General features: G+C 43.7%; 1 protein-coding gene across 1 annotated transcript in view; it reads left to right on the plus strand.

Moving 5' to 3' along the window:
- The window catches only part of col4a6 (collagen, type IV, alpha 6), a 115707-nt gene that overhangs the window by 58963 nt on the left and 31488 nt on the right, over positions 1-25256 (plus strand). The window contains exon 3 of the mRNA XM_073475573.1: positions 11824-11901. Within this exon, the coding sequence (XP_073331674.1) occupies positions 11824-11901 (78 nt within the window). The remainder of the gene's footprint in view (positions 1-11823; positions 11902-25256) is intronic.

Raw genomic sequence — 25256 nt, forward strand, 5'->3', positions numbered from 1 at the left:
ATTATTCTCACACCATCAGTCCCACCTGTCCTCCATTACACCGTCTTTTCATCCCATCTGTACCCGTTGGAGGCCATTACGTCTTCCCCCCTCCTCCGTCTCTCCGTTCACCTCCCCTAAAGCCCCTCACCCCCTCCCACCTTCAGGCGAGGGGCGTTTGGCTCAGTTCAAAGGTGTGATTATCGCACCGTTTATCAAGAGGGGTAGGGCACTGTCACTTCATGTGTGTTTCCTCACATGCCTGCATTGTGTTTAGACGTGTCTTCTCGTGGTTTTCATTTTTTAAAACGGGCAGGTAGTTTGGCAGACGCTCACAGACGTTTATCTGCCTGAGACGACCCAATCGGCAGGATAAATTAGTTGAAACTCGGCACGTACGTTTCTTTAGGTTTGAATTTCAACTTTACTGTGAAAACACTGTGCTCACGGTTGGTTAGGGTCAGGAAATCATCGTGTTTTGGCTGAAAATACTTTGTTTTGTCGCCACAAACACGACCAGAAATTGTTCTGAAGCTAGGCTACCTCATGGAAATCAAGGGCATCCAGCACAACTCACCCTAAAACTAAAACGAACCACTGTTGAGATAAAATGAAGACAGAATTAGCAACTACGTGAATTTTCTTCATTAGTTTTCAGTAGAAAATAGGTCAAAGTCACGAGACACACGATCCGACCGTCAGCATCTACTTTAAACCAAACAATGACCGCATTTTGTTTGTTTGCGCTGCTTAAAAGAACAAGTGTTTGACTCTTGAAAGCTGTTTCAAGCTAATAAAAACCATCTCTGCGGTCGGTGACATGTTGATTACCACGCTGCAGCTCGTCTCCGCTCATGTTAATGTGCCTCACTAATGGATCCTCCGGTGTTACAGCCCTGAGTGTGTATCATAAATATTATCTTCAGCATCTTGTTGGCTTCACTCCGCTGCGCTAATTGAAATCAAATCATAAATACTCCTCTGCGGTCTGATATTATATCACCACAAATAAGCGTCTCGCTGTGTGATGTTGCTTGTCTCTGGATGATTTGTCAGTGTTTAAAACTTTTTGTGGTCGGTTTGTTCTATCAACACATTGAGAGAGGGGAAGTGATTTATCAGAGCGATAAGCCCCTCGGTGAAACAGCCAGTTTACCAATCCCACCTGTTTACAGAGAAACAGTCCAATGTGGTTTGTGGTGAGCTGCCAATGAGACGATTAAATAATATTGATAACGAAAGGATAAACAGTTGCTTCAATTAAATTTTTCGATTTCTTAGACTTTTACGCCCTGACAAATCTCTTTTACATTTTTTATGAGGTGCACCTGAATGCAGCGTGAAGTCCCTCTGAGTGTGTTAAACTCCGGCACAGACGGACAGCAGTCGACTTTCAGTACAAACTGTCAGTGTGGCGGCGAGCCTTACGAGATTTACTCACCAAACACAAACTATGCCCACATTAGGCGCTTGGCGGACTCTGGTTCTGACTCAGACACACTCTTACAACTGCATTTGCACTTGCTGTAGGTCTAGAAACTGTGTACCAGAGGAAAGAGGCACATTATGTATCTGCGACTCGGGAGCCGGCTGCAAATTCTCCGGTGTAACGTGCATGAATTCGGCAGTAACAACACATGGAGGCCTATTGTGACACGAGACGCCACATGGAAGGTGCTGCCCCTTGAAAAAGGAGTGTGGTTTGTAAGCCTGCATCGATGCAGACTCAGCGTTGGGGGGTCCAGTGCAACCCCCCCCCCCCCGTCCCGGTATTCAGACCTGCAGCCAAAGTGCTGTCTGACAGTCCAACATAGTCAGAACATGAGCTTCCGGTCGGGGTTTGGTTTCTCTCACGCCTGCTCTCCAGTCGAGGCTGTAAATCCACTCCGAGTGCAGGACGGTGACATGAAAATAGACCCGAAGCACCGAAGATAGAACGGTGAGTCACTTGTAAAGGCCACGCAGGGTCGACGATTATTGCAGCGATCGGTTGAGTATTAGAAGAAACACCTTTTTTGTAAACATGTATTGGACAGAGAGCATGGAAACATGAAGGCACGTCTTCTGGCAGTCAGATACGTCTGGGATTCTCCCTAGCCTGCATAGATGTTTTCCATTGTTTCAATCACCTCTCCCACTGCCAGTGGCAATGATTAATCATCGTTTTTATAAGCCGTGATGTTGAAAGATACCCTCCAGGCGAGGTCTAAATTTGTCTGTACATCCTCCACCTCTCAGCGCAGACACACTTGGAATGAACCCCCCCAGCCAGCCGGCTGCCCACTGGCACAAAACGGGCACAAACAACCAGCAGCAGGCAGCTTCACGCCAGCTTCATGATGTCACGACGGCAACAAACAAAAGATCTCCGAGACGTTGCATGCAGCAGAAAAACCTGCAGTCGGTATATAGAGCGAGACAAAAGGAAGAGATCTCGGGTCTGAGCCAAGACAAACTGCGAGCTGCTGTCCGGGCAGGAGCGCAGACGACGAAGGGGGGAAGAACGCAGAGCGAGCAACGGGGCAGGTGAAATGTGTGTTTAGGTGCAAATCAGTCAGAAATTACACGGCATGAAGAGAATGATTGGCACAAAGAAAGGGCAAAGAAAGAAATACAGAAAGATTTCAGCTTTAAAGAGGGTCTGAATGATAGCAATCCAAGCACCCTTAACCTATAAAGCGAGTGCGAGCACCCATTAAAAGAGGCAAGGTGGGGCACGAAATCCTGAATCCTCCTTCTTACTGATAACAATCTACTCATAGAGATACACTTAAGGATCTGGGCAGGGCTTAAATACAGGACCCGAGGATACATAAACCAGAACCAGAGTGCTATTAGCAAGAACATGTTACTTAGCTCCTGTTTCTGCCTGCGTGCCCGTTCTCGCCCCCGGTTCATTTTGTTCTTAAAAAAACATGATAAAATTGCTAAATTTCCCCCCTTAAGTCTTTAATTATGTTCATGAAGGGGGAAAAAAAAAGAAATGGAGCAGAGTTAGAGAGAGAGAACAAGGCCGGGCAGGTCGAGTCCTAATCCTGCGTAATAGTGATGTTTCTGTTCCATCATGACTGCACAATGCTTCGGGATCTGTGTGTGTGTGTGTGTGTGTGTGTGTGTGTGTGTGTGTGTGTGTGTGTGTGTGTGTGTGAGGACTACGGGTTCACACATGTGTGCAAGTAAGAGAACAAATAATGGATCTTTGAAATGTGATGCATTTATTTAGAAAAGTTCGCTTCACCTCGACGTGCTGCGACATCGACACGCTGCTCACTTTTTCTTTGGAAACACGACGAGAAAGGTCACAGTACCGACATCTGTGTGTGTGTGTGTGTGTGGGTGTGTGTGTGTGTGGGTGTGTGTGTAAACAGTACAGGTTTTTACACGTGTGCATGCAGACAAACAAATGAAATGATGATCCTTTTAATACGATCAAATTAAATTTGAAAATTAACCGAGAGGAGACATGAAAGGTCACAGAACATACCTGTGTGTGTGTGTGTGTGTATGTGTGTGTGTGTGGGGGGGGGGGGGGGGGGGGGGGGGGGGGTTAGTGTGCTGACATCCATAGTGATTGATGATACGTACGATAATTTGAGGTTTCTAAATGTCAGGATTGTGTAATTCTTACAAGTATTCATCAGCCTGTTCGGTTTTGATCCTTTCCTTCCGGCGGTGGTGAGCTGTAACCGAGTACATTTACTCATGCACCGTACTTGAAAGTAAAAAAGTATCATTTCTCATTGTGAGATTTGTTTTCCAGTGGATTTCCTTCACCTGGCGTAGCCTCTCTCGCCGTGTTTTCAGCTTGTTTCTGTAGCTCTCTGTGTCAGGGGAGATGTGGCACTTGGAAGCAGCTTTACTCTCTAAGTCTTTGCTTCGACTCTGCCAGGAAATTCTGCAGCACGTTTGGATTTAGATTTAAGTTTGTGACATGAAGGCGTTTCGCAACATTAACGCGGCCTTAACACGGATTAGAGATTGAGAAATTGAGAGGGGGATACTGTTTACTATCGGCTTCCATCAAGCCCCAAAATGCATCTGGATTTAAAGTTCATGACAGCTGATGTCAACTGTGCTTTTTAGGGATATCAGTGTTTTTGTTAGTTTTAACCTGTCAGCAACAAATCAACTACGAACTTCACATTAATTAAAAATGCTCCTCTTTTGCATCAGTTTTAAATTATGTACTTGAACTTAAAGTGAACAAAAGTCTCTGAAAAAACTCCCTCTCCTGATGGGATCGTCTTCAATCAACAACAGCAGCTTTACTCCAAAAAATAACATAACATTTACAAAAGCAGATTTAATGTTAAATGTGATTGATTAAGTCTCAGAAGGCTGATAATTGATTTTGATAGCAGATATTGTCCCTTGACAATGATTAAAACTGTCGTACCTTCAGAAAATGAACATAAAAGTCTCTGAAGAACCCGTCTCCTGATGTGTCTGCATTCTGTCTTCGATCAACAACAGCGGCTTTACTTTATTTACATTTCCAGCCGGCGGCCATGTCAGCTGCCTTCGTGCGACGTCCTGTTTGGGTCCGACTTAGCGCCACAAATTTCCGCTGTCTGACCGAGTTATGGATGACCTGCCTCCAGCTGGGTGGCCTCGTCGACAGGAACACACACACACTCACACACGCACACACAGAAACACACGTATGCTTGTGTACAAGTACACAAAGCGTGCACGTGGCTGTGATTGTGTGCTTATATACAGTCCATACTGCTAACACACAGCATGGAATAAACAGAAGTAAATGAGGAACGCTGGAGGCCCAAACACAGCTGGTTAGTCTCCTGTGGCGGATGTCAGGGTCACAGATGGACCAGAGAGGAGAGAGGAAGAGGAGGAAGGATTTGATGAGGAGGGGTAGAGGGAAGATATATGAGATAAGACTTTGGACAGAGGACAGACACTCTTCCTCCTTTTATCTCCAGTTTCTTGTCAAAAAGTCTCATTCATCGTGTTCGTGTCCTTGAAGTCACTCCTTGACTTCAAAGTTGAAATGTGAAGCGAGTCCTCAGGGTCGAATTGTGGATCTCAACCTGGTTTTTGTTGTTAAAAACTGAGAGCGGCATGACAGGTGTTTGACTAAACTCTCATTGGTCGTTAAGCGTGTGATGACATGTTGATCGACAGGCTGTGGATTTAACAGATTCCTGCGCGAAGGGTCAATTTGGGGGATTCGAGGCAGTTTGATCCTCACTGCTCACTGTAACTCACTTTTCCTTCTTCTCTTGTGTTTTTCCAATCGCATCGGACACTTTATCGCTTCCTGTGTGGCACAAATGTGTTGTCACGGCATCGTCAGCTAGGTAAAAATCCCGATGCATTTCAGAATCAAGCCTACGTCTGACTCCCTGATGAAGGCTTGATGTCGAACATGTCAGCGGTTTTGTTTTTAAGGTCCAACATGACTATGCCGTGACAATAAAGGCCTCTATTTGAGTCCAGGAAGCACTCCTACCCTTACATTATTTACATTTTTTGAGCTCGAAGTATAGAGCTATAGTAGATTTCCCAAAATGTAGGACTATTCTTTCAAAGACCTAATCAATACAGATGAATTCAAACAGTTTTATGAACTATAGACTATAGACAGATCACAACCATGCCTGTCCTGACCTTGAACCAAACCACCATCATCCTCAGCAGTGAGGAATCCTATAACATACAAGGCATGCAAAGTTTTATCTCGCCGTTTTTAAGAAAACAAACAGGCCGCCCTGTCACGTCATGCTCTGTTGTCTCAGCCATACGTCTCTGAAAATGCATATCACACCCTGGGTAACCCTAGACTCAACCTTCATCCGGATAACATCAGCAAGACCCCGTAGGAACGCACAGACGTGTCCAGACGTCAGCCGGTACCCACGAGCTGCCAATCTGAGGTGTATGAACAGCAGGCAGGTTTAAGCAGACAGGTATTACAGGCGGCTTTTAAAATTCTCCGTTAGACGTATGTGCATGAGATTGTTTGGACAGCAAAGTATGAGCAAACAGAGGAGATTGATTGGGGAACATTAGCCGGGTAATGCCGGGATGACAGAGCGGGAGAAAGAATGAACAGTGTTGTAATTCATGCAGACCAATCGGGAATGTGCCTGTTCCATCACGTTATGTCGGCTAATGATGCTAAATTATGAGCGCGCTGCTTATTGTCTTTACAGTGTTCGTGTCTGATCCTGTGGCAGCTTTACATTCCTTTAACTTAACCTCAACATGAAGGGTCAGTTCAGTCAAAATGCAAAGCAGGGTTTTTCTGGTACAGTTCAGCAAGAGCCCTCCGCCACAGTCGAGGTGGATGTAGAGGACTTTAAAGATGAGGGATCGCTGTTTGTTTCCTGTTTCTTACTGGTGGTAAATGTTGGTTTTTAAAAGGTCACATGTCTCAAGTGATAATTTGCTAATAATAACAAACTTTCACAGATATGTCTAATCGGATTAGAGAGTCAAAGGTCAAGGGGAGAGTGTGACCATACTTCACATCTGGTCTGATGCTGAAGTGGCGACACTGATCTTGGGTGCCCACCTTGAAACTGGTGTGTTTGTAGAGATCTTCTGTGCTGTCAGGTCGAAGATGTTTGTGACTTTCGTCTATTTTTGACGGAAGCGGACCGCAGAGCGCATCGAGTCCAAGACAAGCTCATTGGTTTTGCTGATGTTGAGCTCCAGGTGATTGATGTTGCACCATGTGACGAAGCTCTCTCTCAGTCCTTTGTACTCCTCTGTAAAAAAAAGTTAGCCTAAGTTCAGACTGCTGGTCCAAGTCTGTGTTTTGGCATATCATGATTGCATCCAGATTGCTTTTAGACAGTCTGGACAACAAGAACACACATCAGGAGGTGGTTTAAACTGAGATTCGAGTCAGATTTCTACAGATGCGTCTCAGTCTGGACGCTCTGGACGCTCGTATCAGATTTCAAAGCGTCTTTTGTGTCACCTGCAGCTCGACGCACAACAACAAAGTCAAATCTAAAGAGACTGAAGTGCATCAGAGCAGAGCGGTACGAAAGTTGACGGTGTGATAGTTTGGAGGGGAAGATGATGGATCTATATTTCTCGTGCTTTTCATGTGTTAGAAAGCGGCGTCATCGGCATCTCGTGCGACTGACGCCTACGTTGTTACCACGGCAATCCACACAGATCAAAAAATCAGATCTCTAACAAATAACAGTGCAAACGTTGGAGTTATACATGTCAATATAGTGATGGCTGGTTGGTGCTTATAGGCAGTAATTCAAGGTGAAGGCATTTTAACTCTGATGATGGTGCAAGGCCAGCACGAGAGCACACGCACGTTGTGTTTCAGTGGGTGTAAGATGATGCGATGATCATGTAGCTGTCATATTGTTAAACCAGGGTTTCAGCTCATTGTGCTCATACGTCTTTGTTCTCTATGGGAGAATGTTGTGTGTGCGCTTGCTTTTGTGAGGACCAGCGTTTGAACTTTCAACGTGAGCAGATTTTGTCCCTTTTCTAAAATTCAGTAAAAATTGAATGAGGTTTGGTGTAGGGGCTGAGGAACGTCCTGCCAAAGAGCGTCCTCACAAGTGTAGAACCACCTTGTGTGCACTCACGCAGCGCTACCTTTGTCTAGACGATGTGAATACACTCACGTGTCCGACTCCACGTGTGTTTATTTACCTCCAGTCATTCTTTTCTCTTGCTTCCTGCTCTGTATTTAACACCACCATCACAGATCACACATCCCTCGGGCGCTGGCTTTAGTTTCTGTCTGTGTTATCCTTCACTTTTAACTCTGGGTGTGGACAGAGCGAATTGAACTGGGATCATCTCCGCCCTGCTCAGGTAGAGGCTGGATTATATCCCAGAACAATGGGTCGCATACTCACTCTGACTGGATAACACCTGAGGAAGTATTCATGCCTCGACGAAAAGGAGGATAATAGGCCGAAATAATAGAGATGGGAGCAAAGAGAGCAGCAATAAGTCTTCTTTTTTTTTTGGTTCGACTGCATAAAATTCCCATCCGGTTCGCTCCTTTTCTTTGTTGCTCTTTTTTAGACTTAATTTGCCGGGCCGTGAACGCTCCAAATCGCTTGTTCTGCTTCTATTTTTAGCTCCTTCTTCTTTACCCTCTTTGCCAAAACATCAATTTGAGCCTCTCTCTCTCTCTCTCTGGCCTCCCTCCACTTCTTTTACCCCTCTTCTATCGCTTCCTTTGCTCCCTCCATTAGCCCAAATTTCACCGTTTTCCCCGGCTCACTTTCTCCCTCTCTTGCCCTCCTTCTGTCACTGTGATTAGAGGAGTTGAGGAGATCAGAGGGAAGAAAGCAGGAGCAGCACCACTGACCTTTCCCCTCCTTCCCTCTCTCTCTCCTCTCTGTGCCAAGCTCGCTTTCTCCTTGTTGTGTGTTTTTCCTCCCTCCAGTCGTTTTGTCTGCAGGTTTAATGGCTGTCACTGATTCTGTCGGTTGTAGTTGTAGTAGTAGTAATCATTTATCTCACCTCCGCGACCTTTACCACCTAATGTGTGACCACCAGTCTTTTTTTTTTTCCTTACCAAATATTTTTTATTATTACTAAAAGGAATTTTCTATCATTCTTCTAAAAGAAATAGAGTTGGTGGAGACCAAAAATGGAGCAAAAAAGTAAGAGATTATTGGACTTTTTCAAACTTTGGTCTCAAATCAAGAATGGTTTCTGGGTATAAAAGTTCTGGGTGCTTTTTGGTCCAGGTGGTGGAGACCAAAAACAGAGCAAAAACACGTAAATTCATCAGTTAATAGGCAACTCTTTGCTTACTTGTTCTACATATAAGTATAATAATATGTCATTTGCTGCATTACCGCTGCACGAACTTTCCCCAGCAATCCCCGCACTTTGAACATTTTCTGATTAGTGGAGTACTCGCAGCATTTTATTTATGTCTCATTTTGGAAAATCTGCAGCTGCAAACCAGCTTTTTTTGTTTGTTTGTTTATTGTGCTTCGACACATCAACATGGAGCATATGCCTGATGGACCCATGACGCAAAATGACGTATGGAAACAGTTATCTTTGTGGGTCTTTAGACCGCTGTGGACACGTACACAACAACATTTTGAAGAAGCCTTTCAGTAGATTGAAACATAGCTCCTGGCATACTTGCCAACCCTCCCAGTTCTCCCAGGAGATTCTCACTTTTCACTGGTTTCCTACCAGGATCACAATTCTCCTGTATTTTTCCTGATTTATGACACCTTCTTAACCTTTCATGTGTCACAACCCGTAGTCTACTGTACAGTTTACTAGTTTGAAGTCTCTGAAAGCCCGTCTTTTGGTTTCAAAATCAAGTCAAGTAAAGGTTTCTGTGTCTAAAAGTTTGGGGCCCACGTTCTGGGTGAAAACATGATTAGTACTGTGTTCTCGCTCGCTGCCCCTAATTGGCCTACAAATCTATAAATGCAGGTTTAAAGTTGTTGAGCCTTTATGTGTCACATGAGTTAATAAAAATAATCTGTGATTGATCTGAATATTTCTCAGACACCTCCACAGTCTTTCCCAGGCTCTCATTATATGAGACTGAGACCCAGACTAGACCATCTGACGATTACTTCCAGGGGTCCTGGAGGGTCCTTGACCTCGATTATTGTGGATTATTGTGGATATGAACTAACACACCCTCTCACCTCCTCACACTTTCTCCTCATCCACCCCTGTCCTCTGAGCCTCCATCGCAACCCCACCAACACCCTTTTGTCCCTCCACCCCTCCTGTCCCCGTCTCCTCCACGTCTCTCCACCCCGCCAGCACCCTTTCATCCACTAATCACATTGAAATGCCAGCTATGACCTGTGAGTTTGACCCCGAAGACACCCCCAAACTATGGACTCATATGAGACATTTGCTCCCTTACGCACAAGGAGGTGATGATTAACTATTTATCAGATATTTATACAAAATTAAGTTTCACACGCAGCGTTTCAGAAGTAGAAATACACAAATACGTAGATGACACATCCAAAAATCACACATGTCGACGCTCACCATGCGGTCCATCCCCTCCCACCCAGAGCGAGCCCATAAGTGAATAGACAGCATGCGGCGTTTTGAAGTCATGCCACTCATATGTCAGCTTATTAAAGCTCTCTCTGCTGCTTATAAACTCTAAAAAGCACTGCATGATGTTTGGTAGATATCTCAGGAATGCCACCCCGAACGCAAAGAGGTTAATCCGTAGTTCACTTGGAGTTTACGAGCTACACATGTCGAGTGGGTGGTGATGCTGAGTTTGTTTACTGTGCGTAGGACGGGTCGTATCGAGGACAAAAAGTGGAAGAAAAGTGGATTTAAAAATGATGTTTCCTCAGGTCTGCTGCTGCTGTTATCACTGGCTCTATTCTTCACCCAGATGTTTGACTCTGGTTGTAGTTGAGGCTGGTTTGTGTCTGTTACTAATCAACGAGCAAAAAAAGAAAGAGCTTCTCTGGCTGTTGGTCGGTTGCAGCTACCTGAACAGTGCATGGCATGTGTGAAACTGGAAAGAATCCAGTCATAGCAAACCGTTGAACGAGCACACAAACCCTAAACACCTTGGGACTGATGTCAAGAAGGTTTGTTTGCTATGGCTGGATGAACAATGTGACTCGCCATCCTAAGAAAACAAATCGCAAATGGGAACAGGATGGGATGGGAGTCAATTTGGCAGCGGTTTGGACAAGATGGGAGTGAAAATGAACTCCCACGTCACTGGACTTTCCTCCCGGAGAGCAGTGCTGACATCCGTTTCGTGACAATTGATAAATGATACAACTAGTTAGGAGACTGTATGTAGTTATTGTAACCCAAAGTATGATCTTAACCTAAACCTAAAAGTAGTTTTGTGCCTAAAATCTCAAGGCAATTGACCAAATTTGACGAGTTAGGAGTGAGAACATGCTGGTGGGCATGTGTGGGATGAGTACCCCAACCCTAACTGTCTTCGGTTTGATATCCAATCACGATGTCAGACTCCTTTGCCTTCCTAAGAAAAGAAATAAGAAGATTGATGGGGTGGGAGTCATTCTTCTGGGGGTGAAAATCCAGTCTGAGTCAAATTATAGTATCATATTGTGTGATCAAACCGGCCAGGAAGTGTTGTAGTCACTTGGAGCTTCTCGTCGTGTGGTTTCAACCAGACAAGCGTCCCGCAGGTCACAGTGACTTTATGAAAAGGACTCATGTGGAGTTGTTTCCCCGGGGCTGCCGCTGCTGCTGTTATCACTGGCTCTATTCTTTTCGCTCAGAGCTTCGTCTCTGGTTGTAGTTAAGGCTGGTTTTTTTGTGCCTCTGTTACCAATCAACAAGCAAAGAGAAAGAGCTGGAGGTCAAACACCGACTCATCTGTGATCTGTTAGCAAACACAGAAAAGAAAAGGCTGTAATCACAAAAGGGAGCCCTGTTTATGACCCGGAGAACGTGATAGCACACGTTATGTTTGATACATAATCAGATCTCCTCTTTTTAAAACAGCGTGCACTTTTTCAGTCATCAGATTATCAGCTCTGACTGGATCTGATCCGTTTCTAAATCCCCCTTAAATCCCTCTGCCTCCTTAAAATCGCTGTAAATCTGCTGACTTCTCACTGATGCAACTGTGATGATTCCCCATGTCCACGTGACTCATGCAGTTGTTACCTGAGTCTCTTCTGCTTCTGTTTGCTGTCTTTTTGTTTCATTTTTCCTGTTTGTTCATGAAAGAATATGAACAGACTCTTGCTCTTTTGCAGCAATACTTCCAAGTGTGATTTATTCAGCTTTTCTCAACATGAACAGTGGGATTCGAACGCCAAAATGTCTAATGCATCACACCTATTCCCAATTTCTAACCTCCTCCTCTTTTTGTGTCTGCAGGGATCCAAGTCTGACGAGCCGTGTGGAGGCCGCGACTGCAGCAAAGGATGCAAGTGCATCCCGGAGAAAGGTGGCAGGGTGAGTCACGTCTCGTCTGCACGATGCCGGCTTGGCTCTCGTACAGTAAATTCCACGTTTTTTTCCAGATTTCTGAACACCTGAAGGAGGCGCAGAACATGTAGCTTTCTTCATCACACTTTAATACTTTTCATGTGTAGATTTGGTTCTTTGCACTCGCAGTAAACTGTTTAATTAGCTGAAGAAATTAAGAAACGGTGACCTCGGGGCTCCAATTTTAATTTTTCTATCTCTTTCCCGCACACGGCTGCACACAGTAACACCCACAGACACGATCGCTATTCGACATAATCAAAGTGAGCTTTGCATTACACAAGTTCAAACAGTCCTGATCCAAGACAGCGTCTGTAGGCGAGGAGCTCATTTTCTTGTCATCTGTTACCAATGACATCCAATAAAGCGTTGGCGGGGCGTGAGCTGATTTGCTCATCGATGAATGAGTGCACAAGAAGTATTCAGGTCCTTTAGTTAAGTAAAAGTACTAATATCACAATGGGAAAATACTCTATTACAAGACAAAGTCCTGCAGTAACAGCCTTAGAAGAAGAAGTGGGGTAGAAGTAGAAAGTTGCATAAGATAAGAAAGTGCTTATGTAAAGTACTTGAGTAAATGTAAATGTTACATTCGTAAGATCCTGCTTACAATATGTCATTAAACAAGACGTTTATCTCAGTGTATATACAGATACACACCTGTCAGCTGTTCACACTTCAGCTCCACTTTCTGATTTATGTCCTTATATACGTCAGTATAAACCTGCCGGCTTCATATACATTCCTGTACGTTAACGAGCCTCTATAAATGCTTCAGTATCATCGGGTCAGAGGGGTGGAGGCTGTAAATAAGTGGAAGGGTTTGTCTTTATGTTATGAGGAGGCAGTAGGAGATCGAGACACAGGTGCGCCACACCAAACCTCATTATAAAAACGGCTGATTTTAGAAATAAAAACCTGAGAATGAAGATGAAAATAGGATTTTACATTACAGCTGTGTGCCGTGTTCTCAGTCTTTAAACTCGGAAAGCAATTTGTTGAGTGCAAATAAAGTATAATAAATAAGGATGTACTATTAATATTATAATTTCCACTTTTAGAAGGGTTTGGTTTCCCCTTGGTTTTGCCTTTCAGTCTACGTACTCTAACATATTGATCCTCTGATTGGTGGAGGTCGTGCCTGCAGTCACTACTCAGGGCTGGAGTAATTACCGTCACCTCCTTTGCAAGTTTTTTGGGGTAAATATATGTTTTTTACAGCCAATATTCTTCAAACTTAGATGCCTCCCAGTCCCCAGTGGAAATTACACCCTTTAATGCAGTCGTTTTTAGCTGAAAGGTGTCTTTTAGTCGCACTTTTACGGCCACATTTTACCGTCTGCATGAAACAAGAAGCTCAGAGAGTGTTTTTATTGATTTAGATTATCTCTTGCTGCTAATGCTAACACATGTTTTGTTGGGAGGGAAAAAAGCGGTAAAAAACTGTAAAAAAAAAAAAGAAAATAAACAACCCCCAGCTGAGAGCTGTCTGTGTGTGTGTTCACCTCTGGCTAAAAACCAGACTAACTGTAAGCTTCACACTCTTTCAGCCTGTATCCAAACAACAATTACTGTCTGACACACAAGCCTGCACTTACTGCCTGCCTCACTGTACGCCAGTTTAGCTAAATAACACAGCGACGACCTCCACTTCACACCCAGGTACCTGTAGGTAAATGATACAGCTCAGGCAGGTAAAACCACCTACCTCTGTACAGGCCTTCTGCTCGGGCCTAAATGACACTGTATTAACCACTTCACCTGTTATTGTTGGGAGACGTTTAAGGTGCTTATTTGTCTCTTTTCAGTTTTACTTTTGTACTCGCAGGTCAGGGAGGTCAGGTGTGTTCTCCATCATAGCTGTTAACAGGTGGAGAGGAGGTTAGCTGTGCATTTGTGCTGGAAGGTTTCCCTTTTTTGCAATATTTAAAAAAAAAAAAGTCTTCTTCTAAGACATGAAAAGTCTTAGTTTCAGAACGGTATGGACCTAAATTCAACCACATCCTAATCAGCCCAATCACCAGGATGTAATGTTAGGGGTTAACGTTCCTGTAAACCACAGATTCTGATTCTGAGATCTGTGGATGTTTCGAGGGTTTTTTGTAGCGTGAAAAGCGACTGTTTTTTAGGAGACCTGGAGATATTTCCAGCTGTTATTTTGCTGTCAAACTGGGTGTTTTTTAAGAGACCTGCAAACATATCCTGCCATTTTTGCGGTGACTAAATCGGGTGTTTTTTCTTGAGATCTGGAGATATTTCCAGTGGTTTTAACCTGGTGTTTTTTAGGAGACCTGGAGATATTTAGAGTCGTTTTTGTGTAGACCAAAAGCAGCTGTTTCTCATGGGAAGTCGGACCATCTCCATTGGTGATCGTGGCGACAAAAACACACTTTTTTAGACAAACTGTGATGTTTTCCAAACCCTAACCAAGTGTTTTTTGTGCCTAAACCTAATCACAGCATAAACACAGCGTTGTGAGGAGAGAGAAATAGAAGATTCAACCAAAAAAAATGTAAAGTTGCAACATAAAGACAGTTATAATCTGTAGTTTTGCAGAAATTGACTTATTTATGCTGACGATTCGGTTGTGTATACACTTACTTTTTAGTTTTTGCATGAAAGAAACAGGAAAGTTGGAGTCCACGGTAGATTATATAACTCCTGAGATGAAAAGTAGAAACATATCAGAGGAGACACTCCTTTAGTGAGCTACACATTCTCCTGTAAATGTATCTTGGCTTGTTTAGTTTGTTTTGGACCAGAATCAGTCACTCGTCTCGGTTTTTCTGATACGACTTCATGTTCGTGTGGGCTGGGTTTATGTGTGTTAGACCACATAGGCACCGTGCCTGCAGGAAACTTTGGCACCTTTCACTCGAACGATAAACAACAGCTATAATGAGATGAATCAAAACCCGGCTGACGACTGACAGACAGACGGGGTGTAAATGTTGTCATGTTTGAGTTTAGTGATGTTCTGTTGATCCCTGAGGGGGAACCACCTGTCAGAGCACAGGGTCAGTCATAAAGCAGAACAAATGATACAGCAGGGTTTATCACAAGTTCATCTCTTAAAGGAATCTGTCTTGGCATTTCATAGACAAATAAACAGTACAGCATGTGCTACAGTATGTAGCACATGCACTCTGCACTCGGTTTCTGTACAGATATATGACTCAAGATGTGCAAAAAGTCGAATCCAGCGAGTGAAAAATGAACATTTTTATAGCGTTAAGTTATTTTCATTCACTTGCTCGAGTATAGTATTAAGTTTATGACCAATTTATCTTCTTATCCTAAATTAATTAAATATTTATTTTATTTATTGTTTTCTATGTTGATGATTGTTTTATATTCTTTTTGTCACCATTTTTATTTGCTTGCTAGTTCGTCTGCTGGATTTTATGATTTGCATGACTGTTTTTTGTATTAAGTTAAAATTTTGCTGTAATGTCTGATTTTTATTTATGAATAATACTGCAAAACACAGCAACTATTTAAAGTTAAAGGAATAGTTTGACATTTTCTGGAATTACGCTCATTTTCAAAGTTTTTCCGCTAAGAGTTAGATGAGACAATCAATACCACTCTTGTATCAGTTGGTCCAAAATGTAGCTGGTTAGCTTAGCTTAGCATTAAGGCTGGAACCAGGGGGAAACAGCTAGCCTGGCTCTGTCTAAAGGTGACAAAAACTCTCTAATTAACACCTTTTGTTTGTTAAATCCGTACAAAAACCTGCTCAGACAGTGACTTCCTGCCATGTTTGAAGTCTTTATGCTAAGCTAAGCTAACCAGCTGCTGGCTGTAGCTACATATATACAGTACACACACAAGTGTGGTATCAATCTTCTCATCTAACTTGTGGCAAGAAGCCCAATGAGACCACTTCCCAAAACGGTGGACTATATCTTTAACGAGCCAACAATAATAATAATAATAACAACAATAAACCTATTTTTCCATCTCATCACTCTTACCAGATGTAAAGTGCTGAAACAAACATGAGTCTTGGAAGGAATCTACATATTTCCATTGTTACTGTTTGCCCTGTGCAGATGTTTTGGCTCATACTTACCAACATCTGTGCCAAAACCTCTGAAGGGCATTGCACACACAGTGGATCATTGTTAGTTAAAGAGGAGGAGGGCTGGACGGACATGTCGGGGCATAAAAATATGTAGCGAGGCATGAAAACAAACATCCGGCTATAATGTGGAGGGAGGAACAAACACACCTCCTGACGATCGAGAGGATTGAATCACAGTGTCAGATAGATGTGGAGGATTGATCGGCCTCTTAAAGCCATTGCTAATGCCTGAGTGAGCCCCTGCTCCCCTGGGTGATAAACCCCAACGCAAACACCGCAAAGACACGATCCAGACGTGCGGTGAGTTGGTTTTCATTAGTTATCGCCGACGGCCTTCAGTTTTAGAGAAAATACGGTGTTTGAAAGCTCGCATGTTTGACTCTCCTGGCTTTAATATCTGTGTCATACTGGATCCATTAGGTCCAATAACATCCGCTCCTGTTGGGTAAACCTCCAGGGGTCAGAGGTCGGCCCTAGGGATGACAGGATGGTTTGTGTGTGTGTGTGTTTGAGCAGTCAACACACTGAAGCTTTTCAAGTTGCAGAGAGGTCAGGGAGGATGTGCTTTATTTAATTTTGCCGGACCTCCATGTGTGTCAATCAGAACCAGAGAGACAGAGAGAGGACTTCCTGATTTAGTTAAGACGCCAGCGGGGATGGGTTAATGTTTTCTGTGTCCCGCTGGAGTAAAGTTTCTCACCCAATCACGACTCGACGACTTCAATAAGTGGATTAAAGTTGTTATTAGTCAAGGAGAGTAAAGAAAGTAAGGGAAGCTCAACCCAAATATGTTCACAAGGAATCAGAAGAAAGCTGCGAATCCTCGAATTTGAGAAGCTGAAAATAAAAAATAAATGCGAAATTGTCCTCTAATCAATCAGTGTGATAACAGAAGAAACGCTGTGATTGGCTGAAAGCAGGAAGAAGCAACACAACAAACAGTCTCTCACAGACAACAAAGGGGAGAGAAGTATAAAGGATGAATAGGGAGGGAAAGAGAGAGTGCAGCAGCCTCCCCCCTTTAAAACACGATGAGGGTAAAGCGATAGTGGATGTGTGTCTCGGTGGGATGGGAAGATAAGAGAAGGAGGGATGAAGCCCCTCTGCGGGGCCTCTCGATGAAAGACTGCGTCTCTCCATCCCTTGAATTCCTTCGCTTTAATCCTGAAGCAGGTAGAGAGGAAGGAGAGAGAGAGAGAGAGAGAGGTTAGCAGAAATCCTTTAATGTCAAAGAAGATGAGAGAGAGACGGTAGAAGAGAAGGGAAACAAAATATAGACGACTTAATGTGGGCGATGCATCGGAGGCAAAGACGGAAATAAAGTAACAGAAGAGGAAAATGAGATGAAATAGAAGGATGTAGTAGAGTTAGTCCGATATATAAATAGTCAAATATCAGACCAGACTGCTGTTACCAAATAAAACATAATAAGAGGCCATGAATGAGAGTGTAGCGGCAGCGCAGTCCATCAGGACAACTGTGACCCATCATGCTCTTTACCTCTAATTACTAGAAATCTGGAAGTTCTCCACTGGATGTCTTTGTAAAACTGTTTTAATTACTAATTATCTGATAAATGAATGCATAATTCTTAAAACGGCACGATTATGGGATCTGGATCGACGTCAGTCCGACATCCAACGAGTGAATTACGTCTAAATAACTCTAAAACACCGTCTGCACCGAGAACGATAACTGTAAAGATAAAAGTATGTGAACATCCTCAAAAAATGGACGTCTATTTGTAGTTGCAATCATTAAACCGCTACAGTTTCCCACCACATGCAGCTGGGCTCCTCTTTTATTTTTTCTCGCCCCTGAAGCCCCCCGACAGTCCGAGTCCGCCTCCACGACAACACCACCATGTCACTGTCATCTCTCTGGAGTCTCAGAGGGTCGAAACAGCCCTTTAAAGTATGTAAAGAAAGGCACAGGTATATAATCAGATGGAAAGGACGTATATATGTAAAACACACACACACACACACACACAGGCTCAGATTGCACTCAGATAATCAGAGTTGGCTGCAGCTCGACCCTGAGACGAGCCTGAATGATGACTTTGATCTTTTCTGTCTCTTTACTTTATCTTTCAATATATCTGCAACCTCTCTCTCCCCCCTCTCTCTCTCTCTCTCTCTCTCTCTCTCTCTCTCTCATTTTGCTGACTGAGCGCTTGTTAGTCTGTTAGTGTATTTTAGGCGGTTATATGTGTGTGGTTACTGTTATGTTTCCGTGTGTGTGTGTGTGTGCGTGTGTGTGTGTGCCTAATGTACAGGACGGTCTTATCACACACTCCTGGGCCCCTGTATGGCATTTTATCTGCAGGCTCATCCTCCTACTGAGGCAGGAGTCTAAAAACGGTGGTGGTCGTCTTTGTTTAGGCTTCATCTTAGCGCACACACACACACACACACACACACACACGCATACATACACAGAGACGTATAAAATGGCGGTATAGCAGCCATTTTGCCTCCCCTTTGTCCAAAATGTCTCGACTAACAAAAAAACATCTCCTTGTCTTTCAGCCTGAAGTGATGGAAGGATAGGATTTAGCTTTGAACACACACACACACACACACACAGAGACACACACACACAGACACACACACACACCTGACACTCACAGCCCTCTCATCCACTCACCAGACACCAAGTTTAGTCTAGGAAAGGTCAAAGGTCATAGCCAACACAAAGGCCATGGTAGACCAGAAGGTCAAGGTATGTGTGTGTGTGTGTGTGTGTGTGTGTGTGTGTGTGTGTGTGTGTGTGTGTGTGTGTGTGTTGAACAGTCCTTGAGCTGCTCTCAGACACACACTCTTTATCCTTTATTTCCGTCTCTCCTCTCTCATCGCTCTCACCTGTTTGTCTCTCCGATGACTTTGAATCTCCTAACTTTATTAAACAAAGGTTGAAGAACAAAGACAGAAAAGCAAAGAAGGAAGCTGAAACTTCACTTCATCAGGATGTTTCCTGTTTAGTTACTGAATTAAAACTAGAACATGTTGAAGATGTGCATCAGAGACCTGTTGCTGCGTCGTCTCAGTTTTCAGTGCACACTACTGCCCTCACATGGCTGCTGGGGGAACTACAGTGGGCTGAATGTGTCACTAAAACATATTTGATGCTTTTTTTTATCTAAGAAACAAATATTTATACTCCACTACATTTATTTGAACACTTTAAAGTGATAAAATAATTATATTCCTCCTTAATATCGTGGAGTGGAAGTGAAAAGTGTGAAGTAGCTGCTGCAAGTGGGATGCCTCATGAGCAGCAGTAGACTGTAACTAAGTACATTTACTCAAGTACTGTACTTCAGTTCAATTTTGAGACACTTGTACTTGAGTATTAGCATTTTCTGCTACTTTATACCTCCACTGCAGGACATTTTGAAGGCTGGTTACCAGTTACAGACTGTGTGATGCATCACATTTTTGAATTAATTTATTTTCCCGGCAATCTGATTTATTTTTAGGTTTATTTTTCTAATGGAGGGATCCTACAAGTCAGTTTATATTTTTATAATTTAACACAATTCCCCTTACCCACCCTCCCTGAACACACCTTAGCAGCTGACGAACACCAAGATGTTGCTACATACTGACAGTGTAATAAGGGGCAATTAAGTGCAGTTTTAAGTGTTATACATTTAAGTGTTATACATTTAAGTGTTATTATATGAGATTATACGTGCATTATGGAAGATTTGCATTAAGTGACGAGTTGTTATTATTATTAATACATAATACTTTCACTTTGAAGTTTGGCATGTTTAAGAAAAGTACCTGTAAGTTACATTTTTGTGTGATTTTAGGCGTTACGTTCCTGCTCGTCTAATTAAGACGACTTAATTACGGTATTTAAGAAAAGAAAAGAAAGATTTAGTATGAAAGTCTCGTTGGTTTCACCTCTCTGATGTCTTACACACACTTACACAAAATGCAGGAATGTACAGAAGTGGTTATTAAAACTTTTATAGGATCTTGTGATTTGATTCGAAGATGACACCCCGTTATTTATGATATTTCCACACACGTACACAAATCCAGAGTCGTGTCATTTATGGCTTTTTGATAGCTGCCCCTCCCTGCTCATTACTGAAGCACGCTGTTAAACGTGTAGAGACTCTCATCACCTCCAAACAAAAAGAGAGAGAGTGGTATAAGCTCCTATATGTGCTGTTTTATTCAACAAACGCCAGTCAGCTGCAGGTCGAGTGGGCGTCAGATGGTATCAGGCGGGAGTACAGCTTCCTCTGCTGTGTCTCTGGACTCTTGTTTTGAAGGAGCAGATAAGTGAAGGAGAAGAGTCCCACGCTGCTGATGCACACACACACACACACACACACACACACACAGTGATACAGAAAATATGCACATTAGCAGAGCATTAACAAACTGTGCAGGAATCCCGATCCCTACCTAACTAAACACAGCTGGATCGAGCTCGTCTTCATACACTTCACTTCTTTTTGTCAGCGCCGGCGGGAAAACGTGACCGCCTCTCTTCATCCGTTATAAACAAAGAGACTGAAAGGAGTCGTGAATGGAGTCTGAACTAGTCGTGTTTGTTTGTCATCTTTCACATTCTTGTCTGGCGCTGCTGTCAACAGCCTGAAGTGTTGTTTGTCGGTCAGGGTTTGACTCAGATGAGACATTTCTGAGCCAACACTTCAGTAAAAGTCTGAAACGAAAGTAATGCTTGAGTTCAGAACTAATGCGAGGCAAATTTTAGATGTACTGTAAGACGCAGGTGGCCACAAATAAGTTCGCACTTGCTCCAGATGATGTTAATTGATGTAAAGACGTGTTTGAGAGTTGAAAATATGTTGACAAGGGTTAACAACCGGGACAGTGTTGGTGTGTGTTTCCATCCACCTGTGTTTATCCGCATGTTCAATTTAGCTTTAAAAACCTGGAATTGGGAACAAAGTCATAAAATTGTATCGCACAGGGTCGTGTTGTATCGTCCGTCCATCCCACGATACGACAAATCTCCGCTCGGACTCGAGGATGAACTCGCTGTGATCCAAAAAAGACCACAAGTGTCAAATGTCTAATCGGATAAAACAATGAAGTGATGACATTTTATATCCAAAAGGTCGAAGGGTCAACTTCACCGTGACATCATAATATAAGAGCAGTTTGACAGGTGCGTAGATGCATATAACTGTGAGGCAGTATTTCTAGTTTTCATCAAGATTCATGCATAACTCCGGGAGAAATCAACCAAAAATCTCGCAAAGTTAAAGAAAGCGATCCGGATCTAACCTTTTATTAATAAGAATCCAGAACCAAACGTTAATGGGGGTCTATTCTGGGCCGAGACCCATCTCACGTCCAAGTTTCATTGACATCTTTTCAGCAGTTTTGGTTGTAATCCTGCTGACAAACCAACGAACAGACACAAGTGAAGAAATGTGACTATTGCACAGGTTACTGCACTTCTGTTAAGTCAGTTTTGCACAGTTAAGATATAAATCATGGGGTCATGGCTGCTGACAGAGATTAAATAAGTCCGAGGGTCTTATATTGTATCCAGCAGGTCGAACCTGATCGCTTCATACTGATAACTCGCGCCTCAAACCTAAAGATACAGACGTATGTTCCCACATGCGCTGCTTCTTTTGTCCTTAATGATATACTGTGATTCATTCACTGCTCTCCCCTCAACCCCTATAGATCTTTATGCTCCACAGGGGACGCCTCTTTCACCGCTCTCTATCTCTTAACGCTCCTGCCGCTATCTTGATGGTTCCTCCCCAAAACACACATCTGAAGCTCAAACTCCAGATGATATCTTAAACACAGGGCGTAACTCACGTCTCGTTTCCTCGACAAAGGGCCCCTTTTATCCCTATTTTTTTTACTTCAGGTAGTCTCGTGGAGATGTTGCAGCATCACCGAGACGCAACAACTCACAACTGAGCGTCGTAATTGATTTTTAAAGCCGTTACCAAACATCTCCATCCACGTTGCCTCAACAGTCACATCCGTACATCGGTTTTTAAAGGTCTCAAAGCTTTAAACGTGCCAATTACATCTGCTGTTTGTGCTCAGAGGTTGTCGTCACCTCAGGCTAATTTTTCGTTTCAGCCTCAATTACACCATTTAGTTAAAGTGGGGTAAAAATTATATTTACGGCTCATGCTGAGCACCTTTAAGTGGGAGATTTTAGTGTTGTTTCAGTTGTTAAGACTCGTCGTGTTTTGTGTTTAAATAACAAAAAGAACAGAAAGTATCATAGTTTCCTCCTCCTCCTCCTCCTCCTCCTCCTCCTCCTCGCTTCCTGTCCGACAGCTGAGAAAGCTCCACAGCTTTATGACGTCATCACCGTGGGACGACCGCTAATGGGCTTTTTATTGGAGGCGAAAGCACCTGGATGAAAAGAGAGAACAGGTTGTTTGTTTAATGGCCGCCATCAGCGCAAACAGATGAGTCGCAGGTGGAGAGGAGGGGTGGGAATCAGTCGTGAAGGCATAGAAAAAAAAGGTACAAGTCTGAGGAGAAGAGAAAAAGACTGCTGGGATACTTAACATGTGAATTATCTGTCTTTTAATTGATTTATATTTAATGGCAGTTTAACAAGAAATGGGCTCATATGTTGTTGCTCTGTGTTTGGGAGCTCGTGGGGAACAAATCCTCTCGTGAAACAAGAAACTTGACAAAGAAGGAAGGGTCGTCGTCACTGAATCTTGCTTTGGTACCAGACTGTGTTGACAGCTGTGTTGAAACACGCTATAACCCAATATATCTACGGTCGTATGACTTCTGATGAAGAAACACCTCCAGGAAATGAAAGAACACACTTCGGACAGTGGGTTTAAACACTGATTTCTGCTGATGAGATCAACAGAGCCTTTTCGAACAAGCGTTTCTTCAGGTCGAGACAAAAGTGACGATCTTAAATGTATGTTAAAGATGTTAGTTTGCAGAGTGACTTTAACTTTAACAGCCAGAAAGAGATTATTAAACAGGACTACAGGTGTGATTTCATCCTTAGAGCCCAGTTGCTGGTCGTTATTTTCTACACTCTACAAGTATCTGAGAAATTCAATCTCGACTGCCCCGTATGCTCTGACTATCTCCCCTCCATCTCTGCGTCCTTGGTTGCTGTATCATCACTCATCCCGAGCAGGACAAACATGTCTGAGATAAACGAAGGTGTTTGGGTTCGCGGTCTGATCGCTGGAGGGGATAGGAGGGGGAAAAAAAGACGACGCAACCTAAACATTCCCATCTAGAGAGGATTTCCCTCGACCCTCTTGTCTGTGCGTGCCGACGGCTGTGGGAGCTGCCGACTTTTCCGTTAGTGTTTTCACTTCTTGTTTCATCTCTAGCAGCATCAAAAGTCCCGTTCTTTGAGCACACTTTGTAGCCATCGCTCTGCTCTTTTTTTTTTTTTGTCCAGAGCGTTTGAGGTTCTGCCGAGTCATGGGTGTGTGTTTGCATGTGGCTCGACCCGTAATTGGGTTATCACACTGCCCCGCTGATTAAACTTGCACCCAAAGACCCAACGTTTGCCAGCGCCCCCCTCTCCCATCAAAGTCCCCCAGTGAGCATGCGGTGTGACAGCTAAAATCTTCCCCCTAGCACACTCGCCGCTCAAAACAATGCGTCCCGATAAATCCTCAGAGGGCCCGAGGCTGTGTGCGTTCGTGTTTGCGTGCGCGTGCGTTCACGGACGACACACACACACACCGGTTTTCACACGCATGGCGGCTAGAATCTGTCTGTCCAAGCACTCTCCTCTATCAGGAAGTGAGGTAGGCCCGATGGGAGCAGTAAGTCCAGAGAGCTTAGCGACCCAGAATAGGCTCCATTGTGCCCTTTGTGCTGGAGGGGATTTGGGCCTACAAACTGACCAGTCTGCTGGAAGGTGATGAGGATGGAAGGTCTGGAAGAGCCGGGCGGAGACCCGACGGGCTGGCATGAAAACAGACGGGGATGCCAACTGGCAAGGGTGTCGGGGACTCGGGGAGACGCTGGCTGCTGGATAGACTGATCTCTGATAAAATTTGTCTCCATGTTTATAAAAAGCAAAGTACATTATTAGTTTAATGTGTGCGGACCAGATGTGAACCACTTTGAATAATAAATCCCAATTTTAATCCCCCATAGCCAAATATTCGGCCCACTCGCCAGAATAAAAACTCAAATCAGGCAGCTGCTGAGCAAGAGACCACGGGACGAGACCGCTGTTCGTGTCCTGTTTCGGCCGATAAAAGTGGGTGCATGTAGTGACAGTTGGGGTGTTGTGTAGCCATGTCTGCAGCGACAAAACTGCGTATTTTAACAAGATGTCACAACATTTTATAGTGGTCTTTTCCAGTTCGGAAGTCAGATGGTCACTGAGCGAGAGACCACTGTTTGAGACCACCATTCTCGTCCCTTTTCAACTGGTTTAAGTGACTGCCGGGAGATTGTGCAACCATCTTTGCAGTAACAAAGGCAGGTATTTTTCACAAGACGCAGGGACATTTCTTAGCTGTCTTGTCCAGCCAAGATACGAGACAGCCACCAAGCGAGAGACCACTGTTTGCCTCCCGTTTCGACCAATGAAAGCGGATCATTGTAGTGACTGTCGGGACATCTTTGCAACAACGAAAGTGGGTATTTTTTACAAGATGTTGGGACATGCTCGCCGTCTTTTTCCAGCCTTGATGTGAGACGGTTGTCAAGTGAGAGACCACTGTTCAAGACCACCGTTCGCGTCCTGTTTCAGCCGATACGAGTGGTTAATTTTAGTGACAGTTGGGGTGTTGTGCATGTTTGCTGAGCGAGAGACCACTGTTTGAGACCAGCGTCTGCTTCAACTGATAAAAGTGGATAATTTTAGTAATCATTGGACATTGTGCAGCAATAAAACCAAGTATTTTTGACAAGATGTCGGGACATTTTCCAGCCATCTGTTCCAGCCAAGATGCAAGACAGCTGTTGAGCGAGAGACCACTGTTGGCTCCCGTTTCAACCAATAAACGTGGATCATTTTAGTGATTCATTTAGTCATTTTAGTCTTTGCAGCAACGAAGCTGGGTATTTTTTTTTACAAGGCGTCAGGACAGTTTCTAGCCATCTTTTCTAGCCAAGATGCAAGACAAGAGACCGCTGTTCGAGAGCATCGTTAGCAGCCATCTTTGCAGCAATAAATCCAGGTATTTTAAACAAGATGTCACAGTATTTTCTAGCCGTCTTTTCCAGCCGAAAAATGCAAGATGGTTGCCGAGCGA

Source organism: Pagrus major, chromosome 10 (genome assembly GCF_040436345.1).
Source record: "Pagrus major chromosome 10, Pma_NU_1.0".
Classification (NCBI taxonomy): Eukaryota; Metazoa; Chordata; class Actinopteri; order Spariformes; family Sparidae; genus Pagrus; species Pagrus major.